This window comes from Chinchilla lanigera, unplaced genomic scaffold, assembly GCF_000276665.1.
Source record: "Chinchilla lanigera isolate Chin_1 unplaced genomic scaffold, ChiLan1.0 scaffold00084, whole genome shotgun sequence".
NCBI lineage: Eukaryota > Metazoa > Chordata > Mammalia > Rodentia > Chinchillidae > Chinchilla > Chinchilla lanigera.
Window position 1 is genome coordinate 6,617,467 of NW_004955485.1, and position 19,794 is coordinate 6,637,260.

Below are 19,794 nucleotides of genomic sequence, written 5' to 3' on the forward strand. Positions count from 1 at the left end.
CCTCCAAAAGGAGAATCACATGTGAGAGACATACACCAGCAAGGTACCAGTGAATATCTGTGTGTACATGTGTGTGTACACCTCAGACAGTTAGGAGCACTAACACATTTACAAAGTAAAGGCCTGGAGGACGGCAAAGTGTAACTAGAAGCCCAAAAAAGCTGCAAAGTCTTCCCATGCAAAGTAACCTCGCTTGAAAGATTATCAATGTAAAAAAACTGCTTCCCAAGATAGATTAAGAAATAACTTTATTGTTTGTCAATTCCATGATTGAAAAGACAATATTGATCCCAAATAGACAAGAGGCGTAATCTGAAACAAAATTCTCTCTGAAAGTTGAGCTTGTGAACGTATTACACTGCAAAGGATCACAAAAGCTGCAGCCAGCGTTTATGACTGATAGAACACTCCATTCCAAGCTTCACAGCAGAATAGTAAAGCATTACTGAAACCACGTTAGCCACAGAACAGCAACATTAAGGCATTAACTCTTATGCCTTTGATGTAAGAAAAACATTTAAAATATCATCCCATTTCCTACAAAATATCATTTCCCAGAAAAGTATAGATTTACTGATTCAGATGACTGTTAGAACTGGAACTCTTCCCCCCTTGCAGTTCTAGGTTTCTCTTTAATCCACAGTATCTCCAGCTAATACTCTGACTGAGTCTGGCTTCTCCGAAGAGTCATGTAAGCACAGTACGGAAAAGGAAAGTGTGCAAAGGGAAAGAAAGAGTACAAAAAACAGTCACTTCTGAAACTTGCTGATGCTCAAGAAATCAGAAACCCTCCACTAAAGAGGGTCGCATATGCCTGAGAGCTTTGTGCTTGAGGAAACACTACTTAGAGGTAGCTGTGGTTCTGGTTTATATTTAACTGTAATTTGCCGTGTCCTGTCACGGGAAGGATCCAATATTCTCAGCAAAGTAAAAACATTCTGAATTTCCTCCTCATCCCCCCATAGCTTCTCCCTAGAAAACGGTAAGAATTCAATGTGACTCCACCTGGGGTAGGAGTTAATTCAGTAATTCCACAGCCTTGGACTGACAGGACTAGGGAAGGCAGCTGGATGCCTGAGCGTTAGGAGTGGGCCTGCATAAGTGTGGAGGTCTGGCGTGTCCACAGCACACCGGGAAAGAGGGGACTGTTTGGGGTGAATATACAGATGACCCCTTTTATGTACTTCATGGCACCTTCTGCCATGGCGACAACATACTCTAATCAGAGCTGACGGTACTATCATATTTCAAAGAAGTCCGTGCCCCCAGCCTGCTCTCCACCTACACTCGCGCAAGAAATAAAAATCACTATTAGCTATTTGATACAGAGCCTTACAAAAAGCAGGCAGGTGGGGGTAAAACAGCATATTCTACAAGACACTTTGGATAGGTTTTTATAACCTGAAGTACCAGGGTGAAGCCCCCTCTACGTGTGTACCACCGTATCGTCCTGTGCTTACATGAACACCGAGCACTGAATCCACAGGCAGAGCTGCAGGAGCTGTGAGAGCTGCTGGCAAACTGACCCCATGTGTCAACCGCTCTGCTCTGACCCTCTCCTGGATTCAATATTCTCAATGCTAAATTGAAAGGAATAGAAAGAACCAAATAATCACATCAAATTATGTCTAAAATTATTTAAACGACTGAAAAAATGGCTGAAATATTCATTTTTAAAAAGCCAATGAACTGAAAATTTCAGAAGATAAAGCGGCACGAAGGTCTCCTCCGTCTCCCTCTTCAGGTAACATCACACTGTCTCTTCATCATAACAGTGTGAACGCTTCCCATCACCACCCTGAATAGCACTTTATAAAGACGTATTTTAAAAGGCTTTCAAAACAGCTTTCAACCCAGCAGTTGAGAATAAAGCATTAAGAGTTTTGTCTACAGTAACATATTTATGTGATAAGTGTATGAATTTACAACCATACATTGTGTGTGTGTGTGTGTGTATGTGTATATATATATATATTTATATTTATCTTTATATTTATATAAAAAAAACTTGGCCAGAAGTTAAGGCTACCTACAAAGTTGTCCAAGTAAATTCTGCTTGTCAAAATAATTACAAAATTAAAATTACACATGCATTTTTAAATCATCTAAATCACTGACAAAATAAAATTCAGCATCCAAAGTTTTCAAATTAACTGGAAGAAAGTGCTACAGGCATTTATTTACATTTTCTTAATACGAATCAGTGTCCTCACATGACATTTACATTTTTCACCAGCCTCAAAACAAATGTGACTAAAAGCTAAACATTTGCAATTTGGTACCCAGCACTCTTAGAAGAGAGCAGGCTGCAAACGGCGGGCAGCGAGCGTCACATACGAACCTGCCGCCTTGCACACCAGGGTTCGGGTTGTAACACTGTCTGAGCTGACACGTGGTTAGGGTCTGAGCCTCAAAAGAGACTGAGAGTGAACGTTTCACTAGTAATTATACATCCCAGCAACCACGATAGAAGTTTCAAGCTTTTCCCACTCAAATCAAAGTAAATAATTTAAACAAGGAACAAAATAAAAATAAAATGTATGTATCTTCATTTCAAAACAAAGTCATTTATAATGTGTGCCTACATATTTAAATCTTTAAAAAAACTATTCTGAATAAATGTTTGAGATTAATTTCAGAAAATATATTTATAAATATAACTCACTCTATAGACCTCTGAGAGCTTTAAGTGAACAGAATTTGCTAAGATGAAGATCTCATTTAACCAGCTCATGTATTATTTTAGGAAATAAACTAAGACAGCTAAATCTGTATTACTTCTAATGTAGTGAGTTTTCCATTTTGTCTGGACATTTTAAAATACCTTTTTTCCCCATCATCCCAAACATTGTACAGCATATACTTTAGGATGAAAATGGTAGCAGAAGCAAGATTTTTAAAACAATAATGTTCAGTACTAAGAGTGTTTTGTTCCTGATGATCAAAAAAGAAAATCCCATTTTGGATGTGGCTGAAATTTAGTATGTACTTAGGCACTATCTTAATAAAACCAGCACCTCAATTATTAGTACCTGCCTAATCAGGCAATGTTTAAAACAAATTACTGAAATGATTTTTCTCTTTTAAAAGTTTGTTCCTATTAAATGATAAAATATTTTTATTTACTGAGTCAACAGCATATTTTGAGCAACTGATAGCTTTTTTTATGAGTGCTGATTTACTAAAAGAAACTTATTCCAACTCTTTACAGCAAAGTTCCAACTACAGAATTTAGGCATCATTGAAAAGGTGGGTCACGTGAAAAGGTATTAATACTTAGTGATGTAACAGGGTTTTTTTAAATAACTTTAAACATTATTTCTCTAACAGTTTTCAGTAACAGTGTCTAAAGAATACAATATTTAAGGTTGATATACAAAATCACCTTAGGGAATTACTGCAAGATGCTATTTTGCCAACATGGCCTAGCATCTGTCTTAGTTCATTTTCCCTTCATCTTTGCTTCAAACAAAACAGAAAACCACCAAGAAGGTGAGTCAGGTGATTGTCTTTGTGAGCTATTTGATATGGACTGTGGCAGAAGATGAAGAGAACAGAATGACATATTTAAAAAGCCAAACCCAAGAGTATTTCCACTGTTACGATCCAGTGGAATGCAGGCTAGGAATAGGATAGAATTTGGAAATCCGGCTCTGTGCTGATGGGTTAAGGCATTCCGACTCTCCAGTCATTTTAAAGAACACTTCCTGTTCCTGTAGTTTCCTGGCAAACTCTTCTTCTAGTGTCTAAAACAGGAAGGGAGAAAGAAATTGTTATGTGCTGTATTATACTGTACACAGAATCTACTCTGGCAGCCCACATAAAACTACTGGCCCCAATACTTTCTGTGTAAGGAAGACGTGACTGCTCAGTAGTTAAGTGCGTAATTTTTGCACAATTCAGGTTCAAGACTCAGCTCAGTCATGTGAATAGATAGCCTGAGTCAATTGATTAAGACTAATTTCTCTGCTGTAAAATAGCAGTAATACCACCTACCTCATTGATATGCTGCGTGGAGATTAAAGGTGACAATGATGTACTTAACACGTTGGAGGCATCCAACAGATGACACCTATAAACTATTATCTGTCTCTCCCACGTATCATTTACCACTTCCTATGTTCAGTATTGATGTAATGTTTTTCTTGTACACTGGATTGTGTAAAGCTATGTAAAGTAAGATCTACGCCAGATTCACATTTATATCCCCGTAACACAGAGCAAAAACAGTACGTGATAAATATCTGAACTCAAGGAGACCTAATCCTGCAGGTGCTGGTACTGCATTAGGAGGCTGGGCCTTTGGGATATCACAGGCCATGAGATGGAGCTTTCTGGGCACTAGCAATGTTATAAAAGGCTGAACAGCAAGCACTTCCCTCTCTACTGTGTGAACTCACAGGTGGGCACTCAGCAGTCTGTGAGCCAGAAGAGGACCCTTGCCAGAAAATGGCCATGCAAGCACCCTCATTTTGGAATTCCCAGCCTCTAATTTATGGTATTTTTTGTATCGTGACCCAAATTGCCTATGACAGGATCAAAGACAGTGAACAACTGATGCAGGGCTAAGTGCTATTGTTGAGGTCAAAGTATAGGAAAGGACGGAAAGACACAGGCATGTTTGTCAGGAGAGGCAAAACTTGAGCTCAGTCATGAAGGAACAGTAGGAATGTGATAAGCTGAAACAGTGACACCAAGGCAGGAAAGCACAGAGCACTGAATGGCGCGTCCACACCGCGGGAGCATGCACGGGGAACAAAGCGGCGACTGGGAGGGGAAGCTCAAGGTTGACCCAAGTGTGGCACGACACCAAGGCATTTCTATTACACCCTGATGGCACCGACAGCTTACCAACAGCCCTGTGACAGCACCAGAGATGTTCTGCAGGGTAGATGCTCTGGTGGCGGCAGGCAGGTAGGGAGAAGAAGAGAAAGGGAACTAAGCGTGGGCAGAGGGCCCGCGAGGACATTACTGAGCAACTTCAGCAGACAGCAACACAGCCACGGGAAGGAGAAGGAAAAATGGCACCAAGAGAATCAACACTAGTACCTCGCAGCATGCCACGCTCACAGAAAAGCAGTCATCCAGGTCTCCACCTGGACGGCGATCAGGAGAAAGGAATGCAGGGAAGAACATCTGACAGTGGGCAGAGCTGCAGAGAGGAGGGAAGGCACGATGAATGTGAAGGAAAAAAGACAGGGTTCGGTTTGAGGTTTCCTGAGTTCACTTCCTTCAGTCAGCTTCAACAGGTATGCGCTGCTCACTCACAACGTGCCAGGAGCTCTTCCACACCTGCGCACGTATCAGTGGGTGAAGAGATGCTGTCCCTGCCTTCACGGAGCTTAAACTCTCACAGAAGACGAGAACCAAATCCACCTGGTAGTGACGAATGTTATGAAGAAAAGCAAAGACAGAACAGGCGATACCAAACGTCTGAGGTAAGCAATGACGAAACGACGCTTGAACAAAGGCCTGCGCGGAGTGAGGAGGGACAGAATACCCTGACGGGAAGGGGCAGCACCAGGCTCAAGCCAGGACCAGCCAAACCAATGAGCAGCCACAGCACTGAGCAACGGCACCACTCGGCACCCCGAGTACTGAGGCAGCGCCGCACGCGCATCACTGCCTTTAGCTTTAGGGAGAACACAGCGCCAAAATTTTACAAGTGAGGAAAACAGAGCCTGGAAATACTCAATGGCAAAATGTATCACTGGTGTTCAGCACTGAGATTTGAACCCACATCCATATGACTTTCAGGGGGGCGGTTTCTGGTACCGGGAACCGAACTCACGACCCTGCGCTTGCCAGGCAGGGGCTGTGCCGCTGAGCTAAATCCCCGGCCTCTATCAGAGTTTATATCTTGCACAACCCTACTATTTCAGCTTTGGAATTGTTCTTAAATATACAACAACTGACATACACTATCAGGACGGTAAAGGACAGAACTGAGAGTGTAAAATGCGGAAATGTCTGTATCTCAGGAGACTGGATGACAAAAGGGGACAAAGAGCACGAAGAGCGAACAGAATTGTCACAAAAACTAAGTGAGAAGAGACTTTGTTAAGGCATCTCTAATGAGACACGATTAGAGGACTTCCTTATCAGTAACTCCGGTGACTACTGTCAAGAGCTCCGGTGAGGACTCAGAGGGAGAAGCCACACTGCGAGGAGCGAACAAGTGAACCTGAGAAAAGGGCAATTGCTGTTCATTCTTTTGGAGCTTTACAGTTCTGAGCCACAGCAGTGTTTTACCCATTCAAAAAACTTAAAAATAAATAAAATTTCATCTTTAAAAGTACACTGTTACTGAGTCTGTTATTTCACTTCTTCTAGAAACTTCAGGCCTATAGCAGGAGCTGAATAGCTATTTCTTGACTGAGTGGACAGGTGAATGAAAGAAAGGAAAGCTCAGGTGTATAGCCCTTAAGAAAACAAAGGTTTAGGCCTGAGAGTTTACAGTGGGATAGGAAGCGCAGAGTGACAGCCACACAGAGTCGAAACGGTTAACCAATGAGACCAGGCCAGCAGGGAGTCAAGTATAAACAAGAGAAATGGAGGGGGGCGGGGCATTCCCATCTTCCTTGATTTTAATGCCACACAGCATACAATGGCCTTGTAATCTGGTGCCAGGCAACTCGTCCAGACGCAGCTGTCATCACTTCCTTTCCTCCTTTACTCCTCATGCCCGCACTTCTGCCCATCCACCCTCACCCACCTGCACCACGCTCGGATGACAGGGAACTGCTTGCAATTCTCTGTACACATCATCTTCGCTCTATCTTTTTCTCTGCTTAAAGTGCTCCGTTCCATTCCAATCTGGCCATTTGCCTAGAGAGCTCTTACTCACCCTTCACAGCGCACTTGGCTTACAAGAGGCCTCCTCTCTACAGCCCAGACTTCCAGGCAGCCTGAAGCACTCCACCTCTGTTTGTCACTCTAGCCCCTCCGCACAGCCTACACTGACTTCCTTCGGAATAACGATGCCACCAATATGTAACTGTGTGTCACTAGATTCTAACCCTTTTAGGAACAGCAACTTGGTTCTTTCCTCTCTATTCCTGTCCCTGACACTGTACCTGACACACAGGAGACAGAGAGCCAAGAGCTGGTGGTGGAGGAGTACAGACACAACACTTCAGGTCAAGTCTTTAAAATTACCTTCTTCTCCTACCACTTTGTTTGTAACTCTGTAGTGTCTGTACTGTTCTTTTGCTATTTTGTAAAAAGCTGTCTGTCTGTTAATGTTTTCCTCCTTTTATTTTTAAAATTAAAAAAAAATTACCTTCTTCCGAGGCCTCAGCTTCTCCCTCCATCCCTTTAATTCCTGGCTGTGCTCCTCATCTAACTCCTTGAGTTTCTGAGTCTCGTGCTCAACCAGCAAGTGGCACTTTTCATTCTGAAAGTAGAGTTAGGATTAAATCAATTCCAGATAAACCAAGCACTTTTTAACAAATACAAGTATCTTCTAAAATAATAAATTATTCAAACATAAAGACGTTATTTAAGTTCAAACTCTCTAAAAACCAGGCCCAAGAATTATGAAATAAGAGTTTCATTTTTGTAAATTTAGAGCTAGATCTATTAAAATACCATATGAACAGAAAAACAGAATTAACTTGCTCCTTTAGTACTGCTTTTTATCAAATGGTACCAGAATGTAGAGATAGGTACTGTTCTACACCAGAAAATTAAACAAATGTCTGGAGTACCCACACATGGTCTGTACAACTCTGAAACTTTGAACATTTTAGGTTATGCTCTAAACACGCTGCCCACTCCAGGTAGGATCCAAAAACAGCCCCCTCTAAATTTCTTAGGGAAAAAAATTCCCATCTATTTATCACATCTTTTCAAAAACCTAAAAGAAAATTAACCATGCCCTTCCAAAAGGAAAAGAAATTTTAAATTCAGAATCTCACTGAACTGCCTGCATCATTTTGAAAACCTTCAATCTTTTCGTAAAATATCATTTACTCAATAATGCTTTTGCCTTATTTATTTATTTATTTTTGCTCTTTTGAGACAGAGTTTCACTACATAGTTTCAGCTAGCCTTGGACTCATTATACAGCCCAGGTTGGCCTCCAATTCCCAGCAATCCTCCTGCTTCAGCCTCCCAAGTGTTGGGATTATAGGTGTGCACCACCATGCCTGGCTTCTATACTGCTTTTGAATGACTCCATTTCTTAGGTTATAATTTTGCTTCATTTTTACATTAATCACGGTTTTATAAAATATAAACAAATGTCTATTATACTAAACTGATCTTCATTTTGGCTTATACAGGAAATATAATGTTTAAAATCCAGTGTTTTCAAAAAAGTAAGCTGCCATTTCTCCGTGGGCAGCTACTACTTTCTCAACCCCAGCCAGGTGAGCTGCCTGCCTCCCCCACGCTCTCTGTCACCCCTGTGCACCCAACCTGCAGCTGATGCAGTTCTCGGACATTGGCTTCACACTGCAACTGAAGATCCCGCATCTGATTTTCATGTTTTTGGTGCTGTGCCATTCTCTCATTTTTCTGCCTCTTTTCCTCTTGTGCAGCAAACTACAGATAAGAAAATCAAACATAAATTATGGTTAATGAACAATGTGATTTCTACATATTCTAAAGGAATTTAACAAAATTTAAAATACAATAAACTAAAGCTGCAAATAATACTATCCTATGACTCAAAGTGAAGTCTTCATCATGACTTGGGCAGGAAAATAGTACTTTTGATTAAAAATCTTGGTCCTTCAATTAAACTGCTCAGTGACCTCAGTTAATCTGTGTGATACACCTGTGAATTTGACTTATCAAAGTCATCATGGTAAGAGCATGTTTTGACTTAAAAAGCTGTTCAAAGTGGTGGGGCACACACGTAATCTAAGCATCTTGGGAGGCTGAGGCAAGAGGATCGGTGAACCCTGCCGCAGCAACTCAGCAACTCAATGAGACATAAAGGGTGGGCGGGGCTGGCAACGCAGCTCAGTGTGAAGGCTCTGGGTTCAATCCCTCTACTGCAAAATAACAAAAACAAAACTGTCCGAGCCATCTCATTCCTAGGGCTCAAGATCTGTTTGAGGGCACAGGGAATCTGCCCTCCACAGTCACAACCCAGAGGAGACTACACGGGAATACGCCACGCACACTGCCCCAGCCAGTGTTACAGTGAACATCAATACCAAGGTGGCTCTAAATGCTTACAATCCAACATGCGAGTGGCACTTCAAAGTCATTCGGAAACGTCAAACTTAGAAGACAGCAATTTGCTCATTTACCTGTTTAATTTTGTCGCGGTCCTGATCGGGTGTGGCTGTTGAGTTGATTCTCAAACTTTTCTTAAACATGGCCATTCGCGTCTTGGCTTCACCGCGCTGAATCTTGGGCAGTCTCGCTCTTTCTTGAGTTTGTCGGTTTTTCAGTTCCTCAATGAGCCTCTGATTGTAACGCTGCATTTGTTCTGTTTCCTAGGAACGTTTCATACACAATCCAGTTGTGTGTAATTTAACATTCAGCGCCCACACACCTGGCTCACTACTTCTCACACTTGCTCCCCTTTGGCACAGTGACCAGTAGAATATTAGGCAAAAACTAATTCTAAGAAAAGTAATTAGTCATGAGTCTTATATTGAAATTCTTTCACTAAGTAGAGGAAATCCACATTTTTAAGATATTCAAACTGTAACTGGAGCTACAACAGCAACCTCTGAGATATCAGATGAAGATTACAACCTTCAGTGGTGGCGAGCCTATGGCACATGTGCCGAAGCTGGCTGCAATGTCACTATGGGAAGCTCTACAAGGTTCACCCTCACTGATCCAGGCCGTTAAGCACTGCAATTAGTTACCTTACCTGTAAGCTAGAGAAAGAAGTTTGCAGTCATGATCAAGATACAACTAATCAAATCTAAAGTACATCAAAGAAATTTCAAAATAAAAGGAAATAAAAAACTGGATCTGTAAGAAACATAAACACTAGCTTTGTAAACTTTAAAATGAATTAAAAAATAAGAAAATTTTTCTTTAACCTTCTCATGGCGTTTAAGTAGCTGATGTCGTTGCATAAAATACTGATCTTTAAGCTGCTGTTTGAGCAGCTGGTGTTTTTCTTGTAAGTGTCTTTCTTCAAGCTCCCAAATTGCAGCTTCTCGAGCTGGAATAAAATAATTTTCAAAATGTCACTTGGCTCTTTTTACTAATATACTTTGCTCTTCATTTTAACATTTACATAAAAGTATTCAATATATATTACCTTGTACACATAAACACACTCTGAGGTACAAATAAAATGTTACCAATGTAAAGATAATATCTACTACCACTTTCTATTCTATTTTAACATCTTATAAACTGGAAGTATCGTACCATGAACAGCAAAGTTCTGTTCTGTCATTGTAAAAACAAACAAAAAAAAAAAAAAAATCAAAGATAATTTGCAGGGGAAAGAATATTTTAAATCCTATTCCATCATGTAGCTATTAAGTATACCAAATTATAAAGTGTAATTATATATAAAGCTATTCAGATATATTTCTAGCCTCACCTGGGTCAGGAACATGCATGTTTTTGTTTTGTGTGTTTCTGGTTTTGTACGATGGCGCTGTGCGAACTAAGCACCTGATCTACCACTGAGCCACACTGCAGCCTGTTTTAAGCTATGTTTCTATTCACCTCTGCTGTCACAAGGAAATTCCATATCTGGCAATAGCTCTTAACTTTAGTTTCTTCCTATTTACACAGCTTTCCTTATCTTCCCCTTCACCACTCTGGCAGAGGAAAGCATTCAAATCATTTCCAAGGTATACCTCAGCAATGTTTCTGAGACATCGTATTCTGTGTACACACATGCCGTGGAATTTAACATACCTCTCATGAGCTGCTGTTTGTTATTCAGGCACTCCCTTTCAATGTTGGCCAATTCTGCCTTCTGTTGTTGGATGATCTTTTTAAGAGAGCCATCTAATTCTTGCTGTTGCTTCTGAACAAAATCTTGTTCCTATTAGACACAGTTAACCACCAGTAAGTAACTAACCAATGAACTAAGTACCACTTACACATGTGACCACATATGTAAGTACATAGTAAGATTTACACATTTATTTATTTTTGTGATACTTGGGATTGAACCCAAAGCATCACGCATGCTAGACAACCATTCCACTACTGGGCTCAATCACCACTGGTTAACAAGATTTCTAAACCAAGTTTACAAAGTGAGCAGGATTTTAAAATCACCAAAACGATACAGTACGTATATAATATAAACATCTTAGTCATCCAATTCAACTTGCGAAAAACTTTCACAATTATAAAATATTCTAAATTCACTTTTAAGAATGATACACACAAATAAGCTTATAGCCTGCTCATAATTAAAATGCCCTATGACATTGGCAGCTTTGAGAAAACCACTTGTAAAACTGCTCTTTCCACTACTGCATAACTAGAAGAAGAATAATAAGAAATGCCTTCCAGAAAGAAGAGCACTAATGAGCTAGCAGGCAGAGAAGACATCAGAATTTTAAACTCTATTTTTTTAAGTTATAAAGAGTAAGGAAAAAATACCATGACTGCACTAACAGAGGAAGGTGGATTCTCTATAGCCTGTGCCTGAAGGAAGAATAACTACTCGAGGATTTAATTAGAAGTAATATATGACTACAGAAATATAAACTAGAGCTACTAGGAAAGGGAGTTACATGCTATCAGTCTACAAATAAGACTCCTATAATCATGAAATTCTACCGACATAGTTGGAATTTACTGATTCACCCAACAAATACTGAGAACACACCATCTGCCAAATTTATGCGTGTCATTAAGCAGAGCTGAGTTTACTCGGCACCAAGTAAATGTGGGCCTCACCCTCTTCTTGGCAGTGACAACAGCTGGGGATGAGGGTTAGCTCGAGAGACTGCAGACCATTTTAACTGCGATTTAAAATTCATTAAGATTGAAGCAGCACATCACCTATAATCCCTCCTCTTGTACATCCAAAGGAAGATCAAACCCCAAAATCCACTTTGGAACTACGTGGCCTTGAGTAGCCTGGTTCTCGCTGCACCGAGTGGTCTAGTAGGTTCTCAAGATATCTGCCTTCTGACAGTGCCTCTGGCGGTAACCACTTCAGACTGTCACGTAGAAGTAATGTGGAGTCAGAAACGGTCCTATTTCATCTGTATCACCATTTGGATTTTAGCATAAGTACAAATATACAGTAGCAGAAAGCGAAGACTAATAAATGGCCTCTATAAAATATACTCATTTGACTATAGTTACCTAGTATATGTAACTATCACAGTCAAAAAATTTAGAGTATTTAAATTCAACTATTAGAATAGGCTTTTTGAATTTTATTAAACGGATACAAAATCTCTAAGTTTTAAGAAGTAACAAAAAATGTTCAAGCTTCTTTTTCTGTATGTATGTATGTACATATGTATATATGTTCATTTGTTCGTTCATTTGAGACAGAGTCTCTCTGTGTAGTTCAGGCTGGCCTCGAACTCACTATGTAGCCCAGGCTGGCCTCAAACTCATGGCAATCCTCCTGCCTCAGCCTCTTGAGTGTTGGGATTATAGATGTGTGCCACCACGCCCTTACAGTAAATATTTATAATAAAAATTAAATTGTTTCTCTCATTTCAATTATAAAATTTCTATATGAAAATGTGTTTAATGAACATAATCTACAGATACAGCAAAAAGTTTATTTTGATCAATAATAATTGGTTTGCATAAACAATTTTTTAAATATATATGAATAAAAACAATGGGTCTAACTTAAATAGCATATAATCTTACATTTAGACTCAAAGAAATCAAGTGTGAAAGTACAGAATGAAGTCAATAAATATGTGAAAATAAAAGGTAAATATAAACCATGCCACTAAAGTGAATATAATTGCTTATCTATGTAAATTTTGGTCATATTACCATAATATATCCCTGTCTACCCAAGAGAAGAGTTCAACTCAGCTTCTCGGCCTTTTGGCTAAGATCAAGTGAAGAGTTCAATTCAAAGAAAACTTTCACTAAGCATTTAGTAAGTGCTGGGCACTGTACTAATTACAGTTGAAAGTTAAAAAGTTTTGCTTCTAAGGAACTCCCATTACACTGATCCCTCATATCAATGGTCTTGAACTGGCAATCCCTTCTTGTAGTATCACACCTCAATAGCTCAGAAGTACACCACAGAAAACTCAGAGCCAGCATAGAGGGCCCAGAAACCAGGCCTCGTAATAATGAATGAAAGGAATACAGAAGTGTGCCCCGAAGCAGCTAATATCTATGGTACAGAAGAGCTCCAGTGGCTACACAGGAGCAAGCAGAACTAGTGCTGTGGTGCTCTAGGAAGTGAAATAAGAATCAGCAGGTATAACTCAAGGTAGGAAGGTTTTGTTTTTCTGAGACAGAGTCTCACTATGTAGTCAGGCTGGCTTCAAACTCACGGTGACCCTCCTGTCTCAGCCTCCTGAGTGCTGGGATCACAGGTGTCATCACACCTTGCACAAGTAGGCAGTTATAAGACCAATGTAAGGAAGCGGTTCTTCACAGTCAGAGTCTGCAAAGAACCTAGGTGCTTCATAGCTGAATAAGTAAGCAGGGTCTGAATAACAACATAGTCAAAGACACAAAGAATTTTTTATATTAAAGTTAAAAATTATCTGACAATGTTCCTCACACACAAATTAATATATTTAACCTTAAAAGAAATGAAACTTTAGTATTATTATGTACTCATTAAATTTTCTAACTTCAAAAGCCAAGTATAGTACATCCATAATGGAATTTGTAACTAGAAATTACTTTTAGGAACTAAGAGAAATCTTACATTCTCTAAAGATTGCACAAGTTATATTCACCTTAAAAAAAAAAAGATGGGCTTAATCACTAGAAATAACACAACAGACAACAACAATCAAAAACTAGTAAAGCCAAAAGTTATTTTACAAAATGGTCACATAAACTGTAGAAAGACTGCCCTTTACAAATACAAATTTAAATTCTGATAAGGAATTTTATCCTGTTAGTTAAATAACTATAAACATCAAAACTACAACTCTGGGTTTTAGGAAACTAAGAAAGGGTTAGGATACACTGAGCTATCTGTACAGAATGTGATTATTTTAACTCAAAAGATGTACTCCAAATGGTAATGATCAGAAAAGTGATCGTACTTCGTAATGTCTCCCATTTTTAAAAACTCCTTGTTTTGCTAGCTCATTTAGAAGACTTTAAAAAGAGTGAAATATCTGCCAATAATTTTTTAAGTCTAATTTTGTAAGAGGGAGAAAAGGAGTTGAAATCAAAGCTGCATTCTACGTACTCCGGTTATAAATAAACTAGTCTTCCCATGTGGAAACCATGGGAAAGAATATGGCCTGGAATTCCAGACTTTGGTTAAAACTGGCAATAAGAACGGCAACTCACTGTTCGTCATTGACAACTGAATAAATGGAAACTAGAGCTAAATGGAACTAAAATCACTACTTTATCATGGCTTTTCTGACCATATCCATAATTAAAACATCTACATACACATGAGCAATCAAAACATCACTTCACACAAAGATAAAAATCCAATCACAGCACTCAATTTCTCACATGTGCAAAACTTATAAAATACTATTGGGGGGATAATTTACTTTTCTTTAAAAAGATGCAAATCTCAAATTAAAATTTGTGATAGGGTAGATTTAAGAAAAGAACACTATTTTAAGTGTTCTAGTTCCAGCTCTACCATTAATCCCTTAGGCAGCTTTAGACAGGTCACTCAGTCTTCTGTGCCTTGATCTCTTCGTCTGTGAAAGGGATGTATTCCATCCCTGTAGTAGGGTGGTGGCAGTGAGAATCAGATGGGAAAACTCTCTGAAGGGCACTGTATCATGAAGTTCATGTCAGGCTACTAACAGTATGGTCATTACTGACACAATCACCTATCAATTTTCTAGACTTTAGCAAATGAAGTCAACAACAAAAAGGCACATGTGAGTCGAAGAAAGAGCAGGTAGAACAGGAGAAGGCATCCTCCCATGGGCACCTGGGACTTACGTCCTGCATTTGGGCGTTGAAGACTGCGCAGGATGACAGCTGAAAAGACTGAATCATGACCTGAGCAACACCCTGTGGATCAGAATACAGTGCACCTCCCAGGTGAGAATGTATCTGAATGACTTTCCCCGAATGTCAGGAATAATTACACAATGTTACGTTTCGTTTCTTGAAACCTACATCAAGTCAAGTCAATTACCAGAGGGGACTCTTTCTCATCTGTAGAAGGAAAGATCTCCATCAGTAGTTTCCAAACACTAGTGTGTTGCCGGTTTTTACACCAGCAGAACCTCCTTTTCAAAAACTCACCCAAAAGTCTGTTTAAAAGCATAAAAAGTAGTTGAAGTAGAAGCAGGAGCTCACAGACCCCCGCCCTTGCCTGCTGAACAGCTCCTGGGAGAGCAGCCTGCAAACCACTGCACTAGGTTTCAAACACATTCTAGCAGCACAACTATTGCTGCTACTAATGAATTCTCCACAAAAAGAGTTTAAACAAGACTGTAAAGTTACCAAGTTTTAGTGACTTCATCAAAGGGTAAAAAAATACTTCTGAAATGCATTCAGAGTCTGAACTCTCTATTGAACTTACAGGAAGAATTTACTACTACTTTCAGTTTTAGTTGGAAAAAATGTAGGGTAGTCCCTAAAATTATTTGAAAAATCATCAACAAAGACTTATCAAAGTATTGGGTCAGCTGGAATTCATTCAACACTAAATCCTCAATTTCAACTCTCAAGTTTGATGCATTACCCTTCAGAATTAAAGAAGTCTACATTCCTTCATAAGGCAAGACTGTATTGTCATTTGTTATCTGGTTTGGAAGCCAAATTAACCAAATGTAGAAGTGTGGCAAGCAAGGATCTCCTGTGCACTTTTGTCAGCAAGAAATGGCCAACAGCGGCTGGACCAAGTGCACGAGAGCGCAGGTGAGGCGCAGGGCGTACCTCACATTGGAGAGGGCTGCGCTGCGGCGTTATGGGCCGTTTGGGCATGAACGGCAGAGCTAACCTGTCTGCGTGAGAACCCTGCTACCACTCACCAGGTGAGTGACCGTGAGTCACGCAGCTTCCCCGCGTGTGGTTCTCTCACCCCTACCATGGAGCTGTGCTGTGAGTGAGTGTGAACACGGAAAGCTTCAGAACAGCGCTTGACACATAGTAATTTAATACTCTCATTTAATACTCTCACTCTAAACTAGAAACCCCCACAGCAGCTCCAGGCAAAAATGTATTACTGGCTCATGGCCAGCACAATAAAAACCAAAGCAAACTAATTTTACTCAAATAGGCCGGCTTTACTAAACTAAATTCTAAGATTATAATTTCCTTATTTTTCATAGCATATTCTCTCCCCTGAAATGGCAGTGACAAACAAACGGCAGTTTAAAAATGACTTACTTGACAAAAAAATAACTATGGCAGTCTATGTCATGGTCCCTGGGGTAAAAGTCTGAAACCACTTCTAAAAATCACACAAAGCCACATGGAAAGACTAATTCAGAGCAGTAATTAATATATACTTCATGTCTCTTCTGTTTATTGACATTTTTAACTAAAAGTTGAGCTCCTTTCTCTATCTTTCACTCTAGGATTAATACAAACTTAATTAAAAGATTCATCTTTTTAGTATAAAAGACCTTATAAAGTCATGTGAGGAAATTCTGTTAAAAATATTAATTTATTTTTGAAAAGAAGTCACCCATCTTATGACCAACCCTTATCAATCTAAAATCGTTTCTTTATAAGAAAAATGGTGTACTCACTTAACTGCTGGATTCTGAATCAAAAAGAAAAATAACATACTTAAAATGATTTTTTTATTGGTTTTTGTTTTGTTTTGTTTTTCTCCAGTACCGGGAACCGAACTCACGACCTTGCGCTTGCCAGGCAGGCGCTTTGCTGCTGAGCTAAATCCCCAGCCCCTTTATTGGTTTTTTGAAACAGGGTCTTACTATGTAGTCCACGCTGGCCCTGAACTCATGGTGATCCTCCTGCCTCAGCCTCCTGAGTGCTGGGATCACAGGTATGTGCCACTATATCCAGCTAAAATCTGATTTTAAAGTTGCTTATGTTGTCGTCCAGCTTGAGAGTAATGTTTAATCTACCATTTAACATTACACTTACCATTTTTCTTCTAGTTTCACACTTTAGAGGAACAGCAGCCTGACAGGCCTGCTCTCCCTCAGCACAGTGTCTATACACTCACCCCTTTCTGTCCTACAGTGTCTCTATTACATACAACCTCCACCCAGACTAACAGTGGGTAACAGTGGGTTTTACATTAACATATCTGTTTCTTTCATCTGGACTCAACTTTCTAAACAATCCATTTACTTTCATATTAGCAACTCAATATCATCAATAGGGTGAATTTAGCACTGAAAGAAAGATCCTGGGAATCTCTGGATGGGGAAAAATTCACCATATAATAACTACAGTTAAAAATCTACCCATTCAGCCAGGTTTATTGAGCTGTGAGAAAATGCTGCTTTCTGTTTTTAGTAGCATTCAGCTGCTGCTGTTACCTGAACATGCTGGCTTTGTGCAAGCTCCTCTTTCCTGCGCTTCATGAGCTCTTTTCTCAGATCTTTGGGTGCTTTCTCCACTTCATTTAAAACCTAGTGTATAAGCATGCAGGAAGTGGGGAAATAATGCTTTCTCCACAGCAAGCAATTATGTGAGCAGACAAGCTACAAGTCAAGTATTAAAGCGGTTTAAAAGTTCCTTTCAACATGCATTAGCGTGTTAGTTTGGTGAAAAAGAATAAAAGGACAGAGCAGAGCATGCTTAATTTCAGTGCAGAAAGGGACACTAAGCACATAAAGGTTAATTAGTTGCTTAATTAACCACGTATTTTCTCTTAAAGAAACAAAGGCAGTCAGTGAAGGGTTACTTGCAGCACTATTGCTGAACTAAAGACGATAAGCTCAACTGACCTTGAAAGATCATAAAATTACACTGACATTGTTTGAAACAGTGAACATAAGAAAAACTAATGCCACTTATAAAAGTGCAAACTTTTATAACTGACTTGATAAATACCAAAGAAATAATTCTACATGAAATCCACTTAATGAGACTGGGGGAAAAAAAGAAAAAAGGAAAGGAAGTCTTAGAATTTGCAAAGGAGAAACAAATGGGTACTACACTTTTTCCATAAAACACACCTTTTTATACAGTGTGGTAAAAACAAATGTCTGATGATTTCTTTAGGATGACAATAACATTCTCCTTTGCTAACAAGTTAAGCCATGCTTATTAACTATCAAATCAGTAGTATAAACACTTGAAGTTTAGATAACTCTGATTTACTATGCCATATATAGTATATTTTATAGTTCCTTCTTTTAATCATTTCAAAATCCTAGACATGAATTCCATCTACAATAGATCTACAATCCAGCTATAAAAAACAATCACATGTTTACAAGTAGAAGCACCAAAAGAAACCAGATTCCAAATCACCACATGCCATCAATGGTCAGAAAGACTGATTCTGATTTTACATAGTGTATTTAAATTTTCCATCAGCAGTCCCTCATGAAACCAAATCACCAATAAAAGAAAGAGACTCCCCAAATGCAAGAAGTTTAGCAATAAAGAAAAAATACAAAATTACTTAAAATAGGCATTACATGATCTCAAACATGTTGACTAGCTAAAACTCTAACAGTAACTCACTACAAACCTATTTATCTAGAATATCTCATATATATTTAAATGTAAAGTCTTTTACTTTAATCTGACACAGAAACCAATCCCTCAATAAAAACTACCCATGATTTTAAGGAAATTAACAAAAACATAACGAATGGTAACAAAGGTAATGTTCAGAAGCAGTAGCAATAGCAAATAAAATTACATACCAACACTGTGCTTAGTAACACTCAACTCTTATCTTATTCAGCACAATGTAAGCACACCCTTAAACTGAACAGAGGGAGGGGGGTTGTTCACATGTAAAGGACAGGAGGTATAAGAAATTTAACATACTTTCCAGGTTTTTCTTCAGAATTTAAATGTAAAAGTCAATGAATCTGGGTGATTGAAACGTGTAACAAAAATGAAAATGTACCAATAGTTTGGTTGAGATTTTTTAATTCTAAACCTAATAGAGTTATTTACAATTATTTCCTTGGGATTTTTTGTAACATTAAAAGATATATCCACTTCCTATGCTGAAGACATAGAATAAATCAGAACGTAATCTCTGAAAACTCCTTAGATGTAAAGTTCTCGTAGTTTTAATTTGGAGATTAAAAGACAATAATAAATGGAAATCTTCCTTATGAATCAGTGATAATCTTTTATAGAAAATATTACTGCAAATAATTCTATAGCAGTTTGGATGGGGTTGGGGATATAGCTCAGTGGCATAAGCACCTGCCTGTCAAGTGCAAGGTCCTGAGTTCAATTCCTGGTACCAAAAAAAAAAAACAAGTTTGGAACCACATTAGGAAAGATAAAAAGCTCATTCTAATCAACTGATTTACAGACACTTTCCACCTTTACTTCCTCAAAGTACCTCCCAATTTGTTAAGCTTACAGAAATTATTTCCAATTTCAAGTTACTCAATAGCTTTTGGTTGGCACAATGTCCACGAAAATCAATAAAGCTAATCAAAAAATGTGCTAAAAGTATGAATTAAAAATAACAAACATGGGGCTGGGGATTTAGCTCAGCGGCAAAAGCGCCTGCCTGGCAAGCGCAAGGTCGTGAGTTCAGTTCCTGGTACCAGAGAAAAACCAAAAAAA

General features: G+C 39.0%; 1 protein-coding gene across 1 annotated transcript in view; it reads right to left on the minus strand.

Moving 5' to 3' along the window:
- Positions 1-231: 231 nt before the first annotated feature.
- Slk (STE20-like kinase) overlaps positions 232-19,794 on the minus strand; it is a gene marked incomplete at its 5' end in the record, with an annotated part of 67,523 nt that continues 47,960 nt past the window's right edge. Inside the window, 7 exon segments of the mRNA XM_005403794.2 lie at positions 232-3,746; positions 7,283-7,396; positions 8,422-8,547; positions 9,264-9,452; positions 10,014-10,138; positions 10,852-10,981; positions 17,565-17,657. Of these exon segments, the coding sequence (XP_005403851.1) occupies positions 3,600-3,746; positions 7,283-7,396; positions 8,422-8,547; positions 9,264-9,452; positions 10,014-10,138; positions 10,852-10,981; positions 17,565-17,657 (924 nt within the window). The 3' untranslated portion in view covers positions 232-3,599.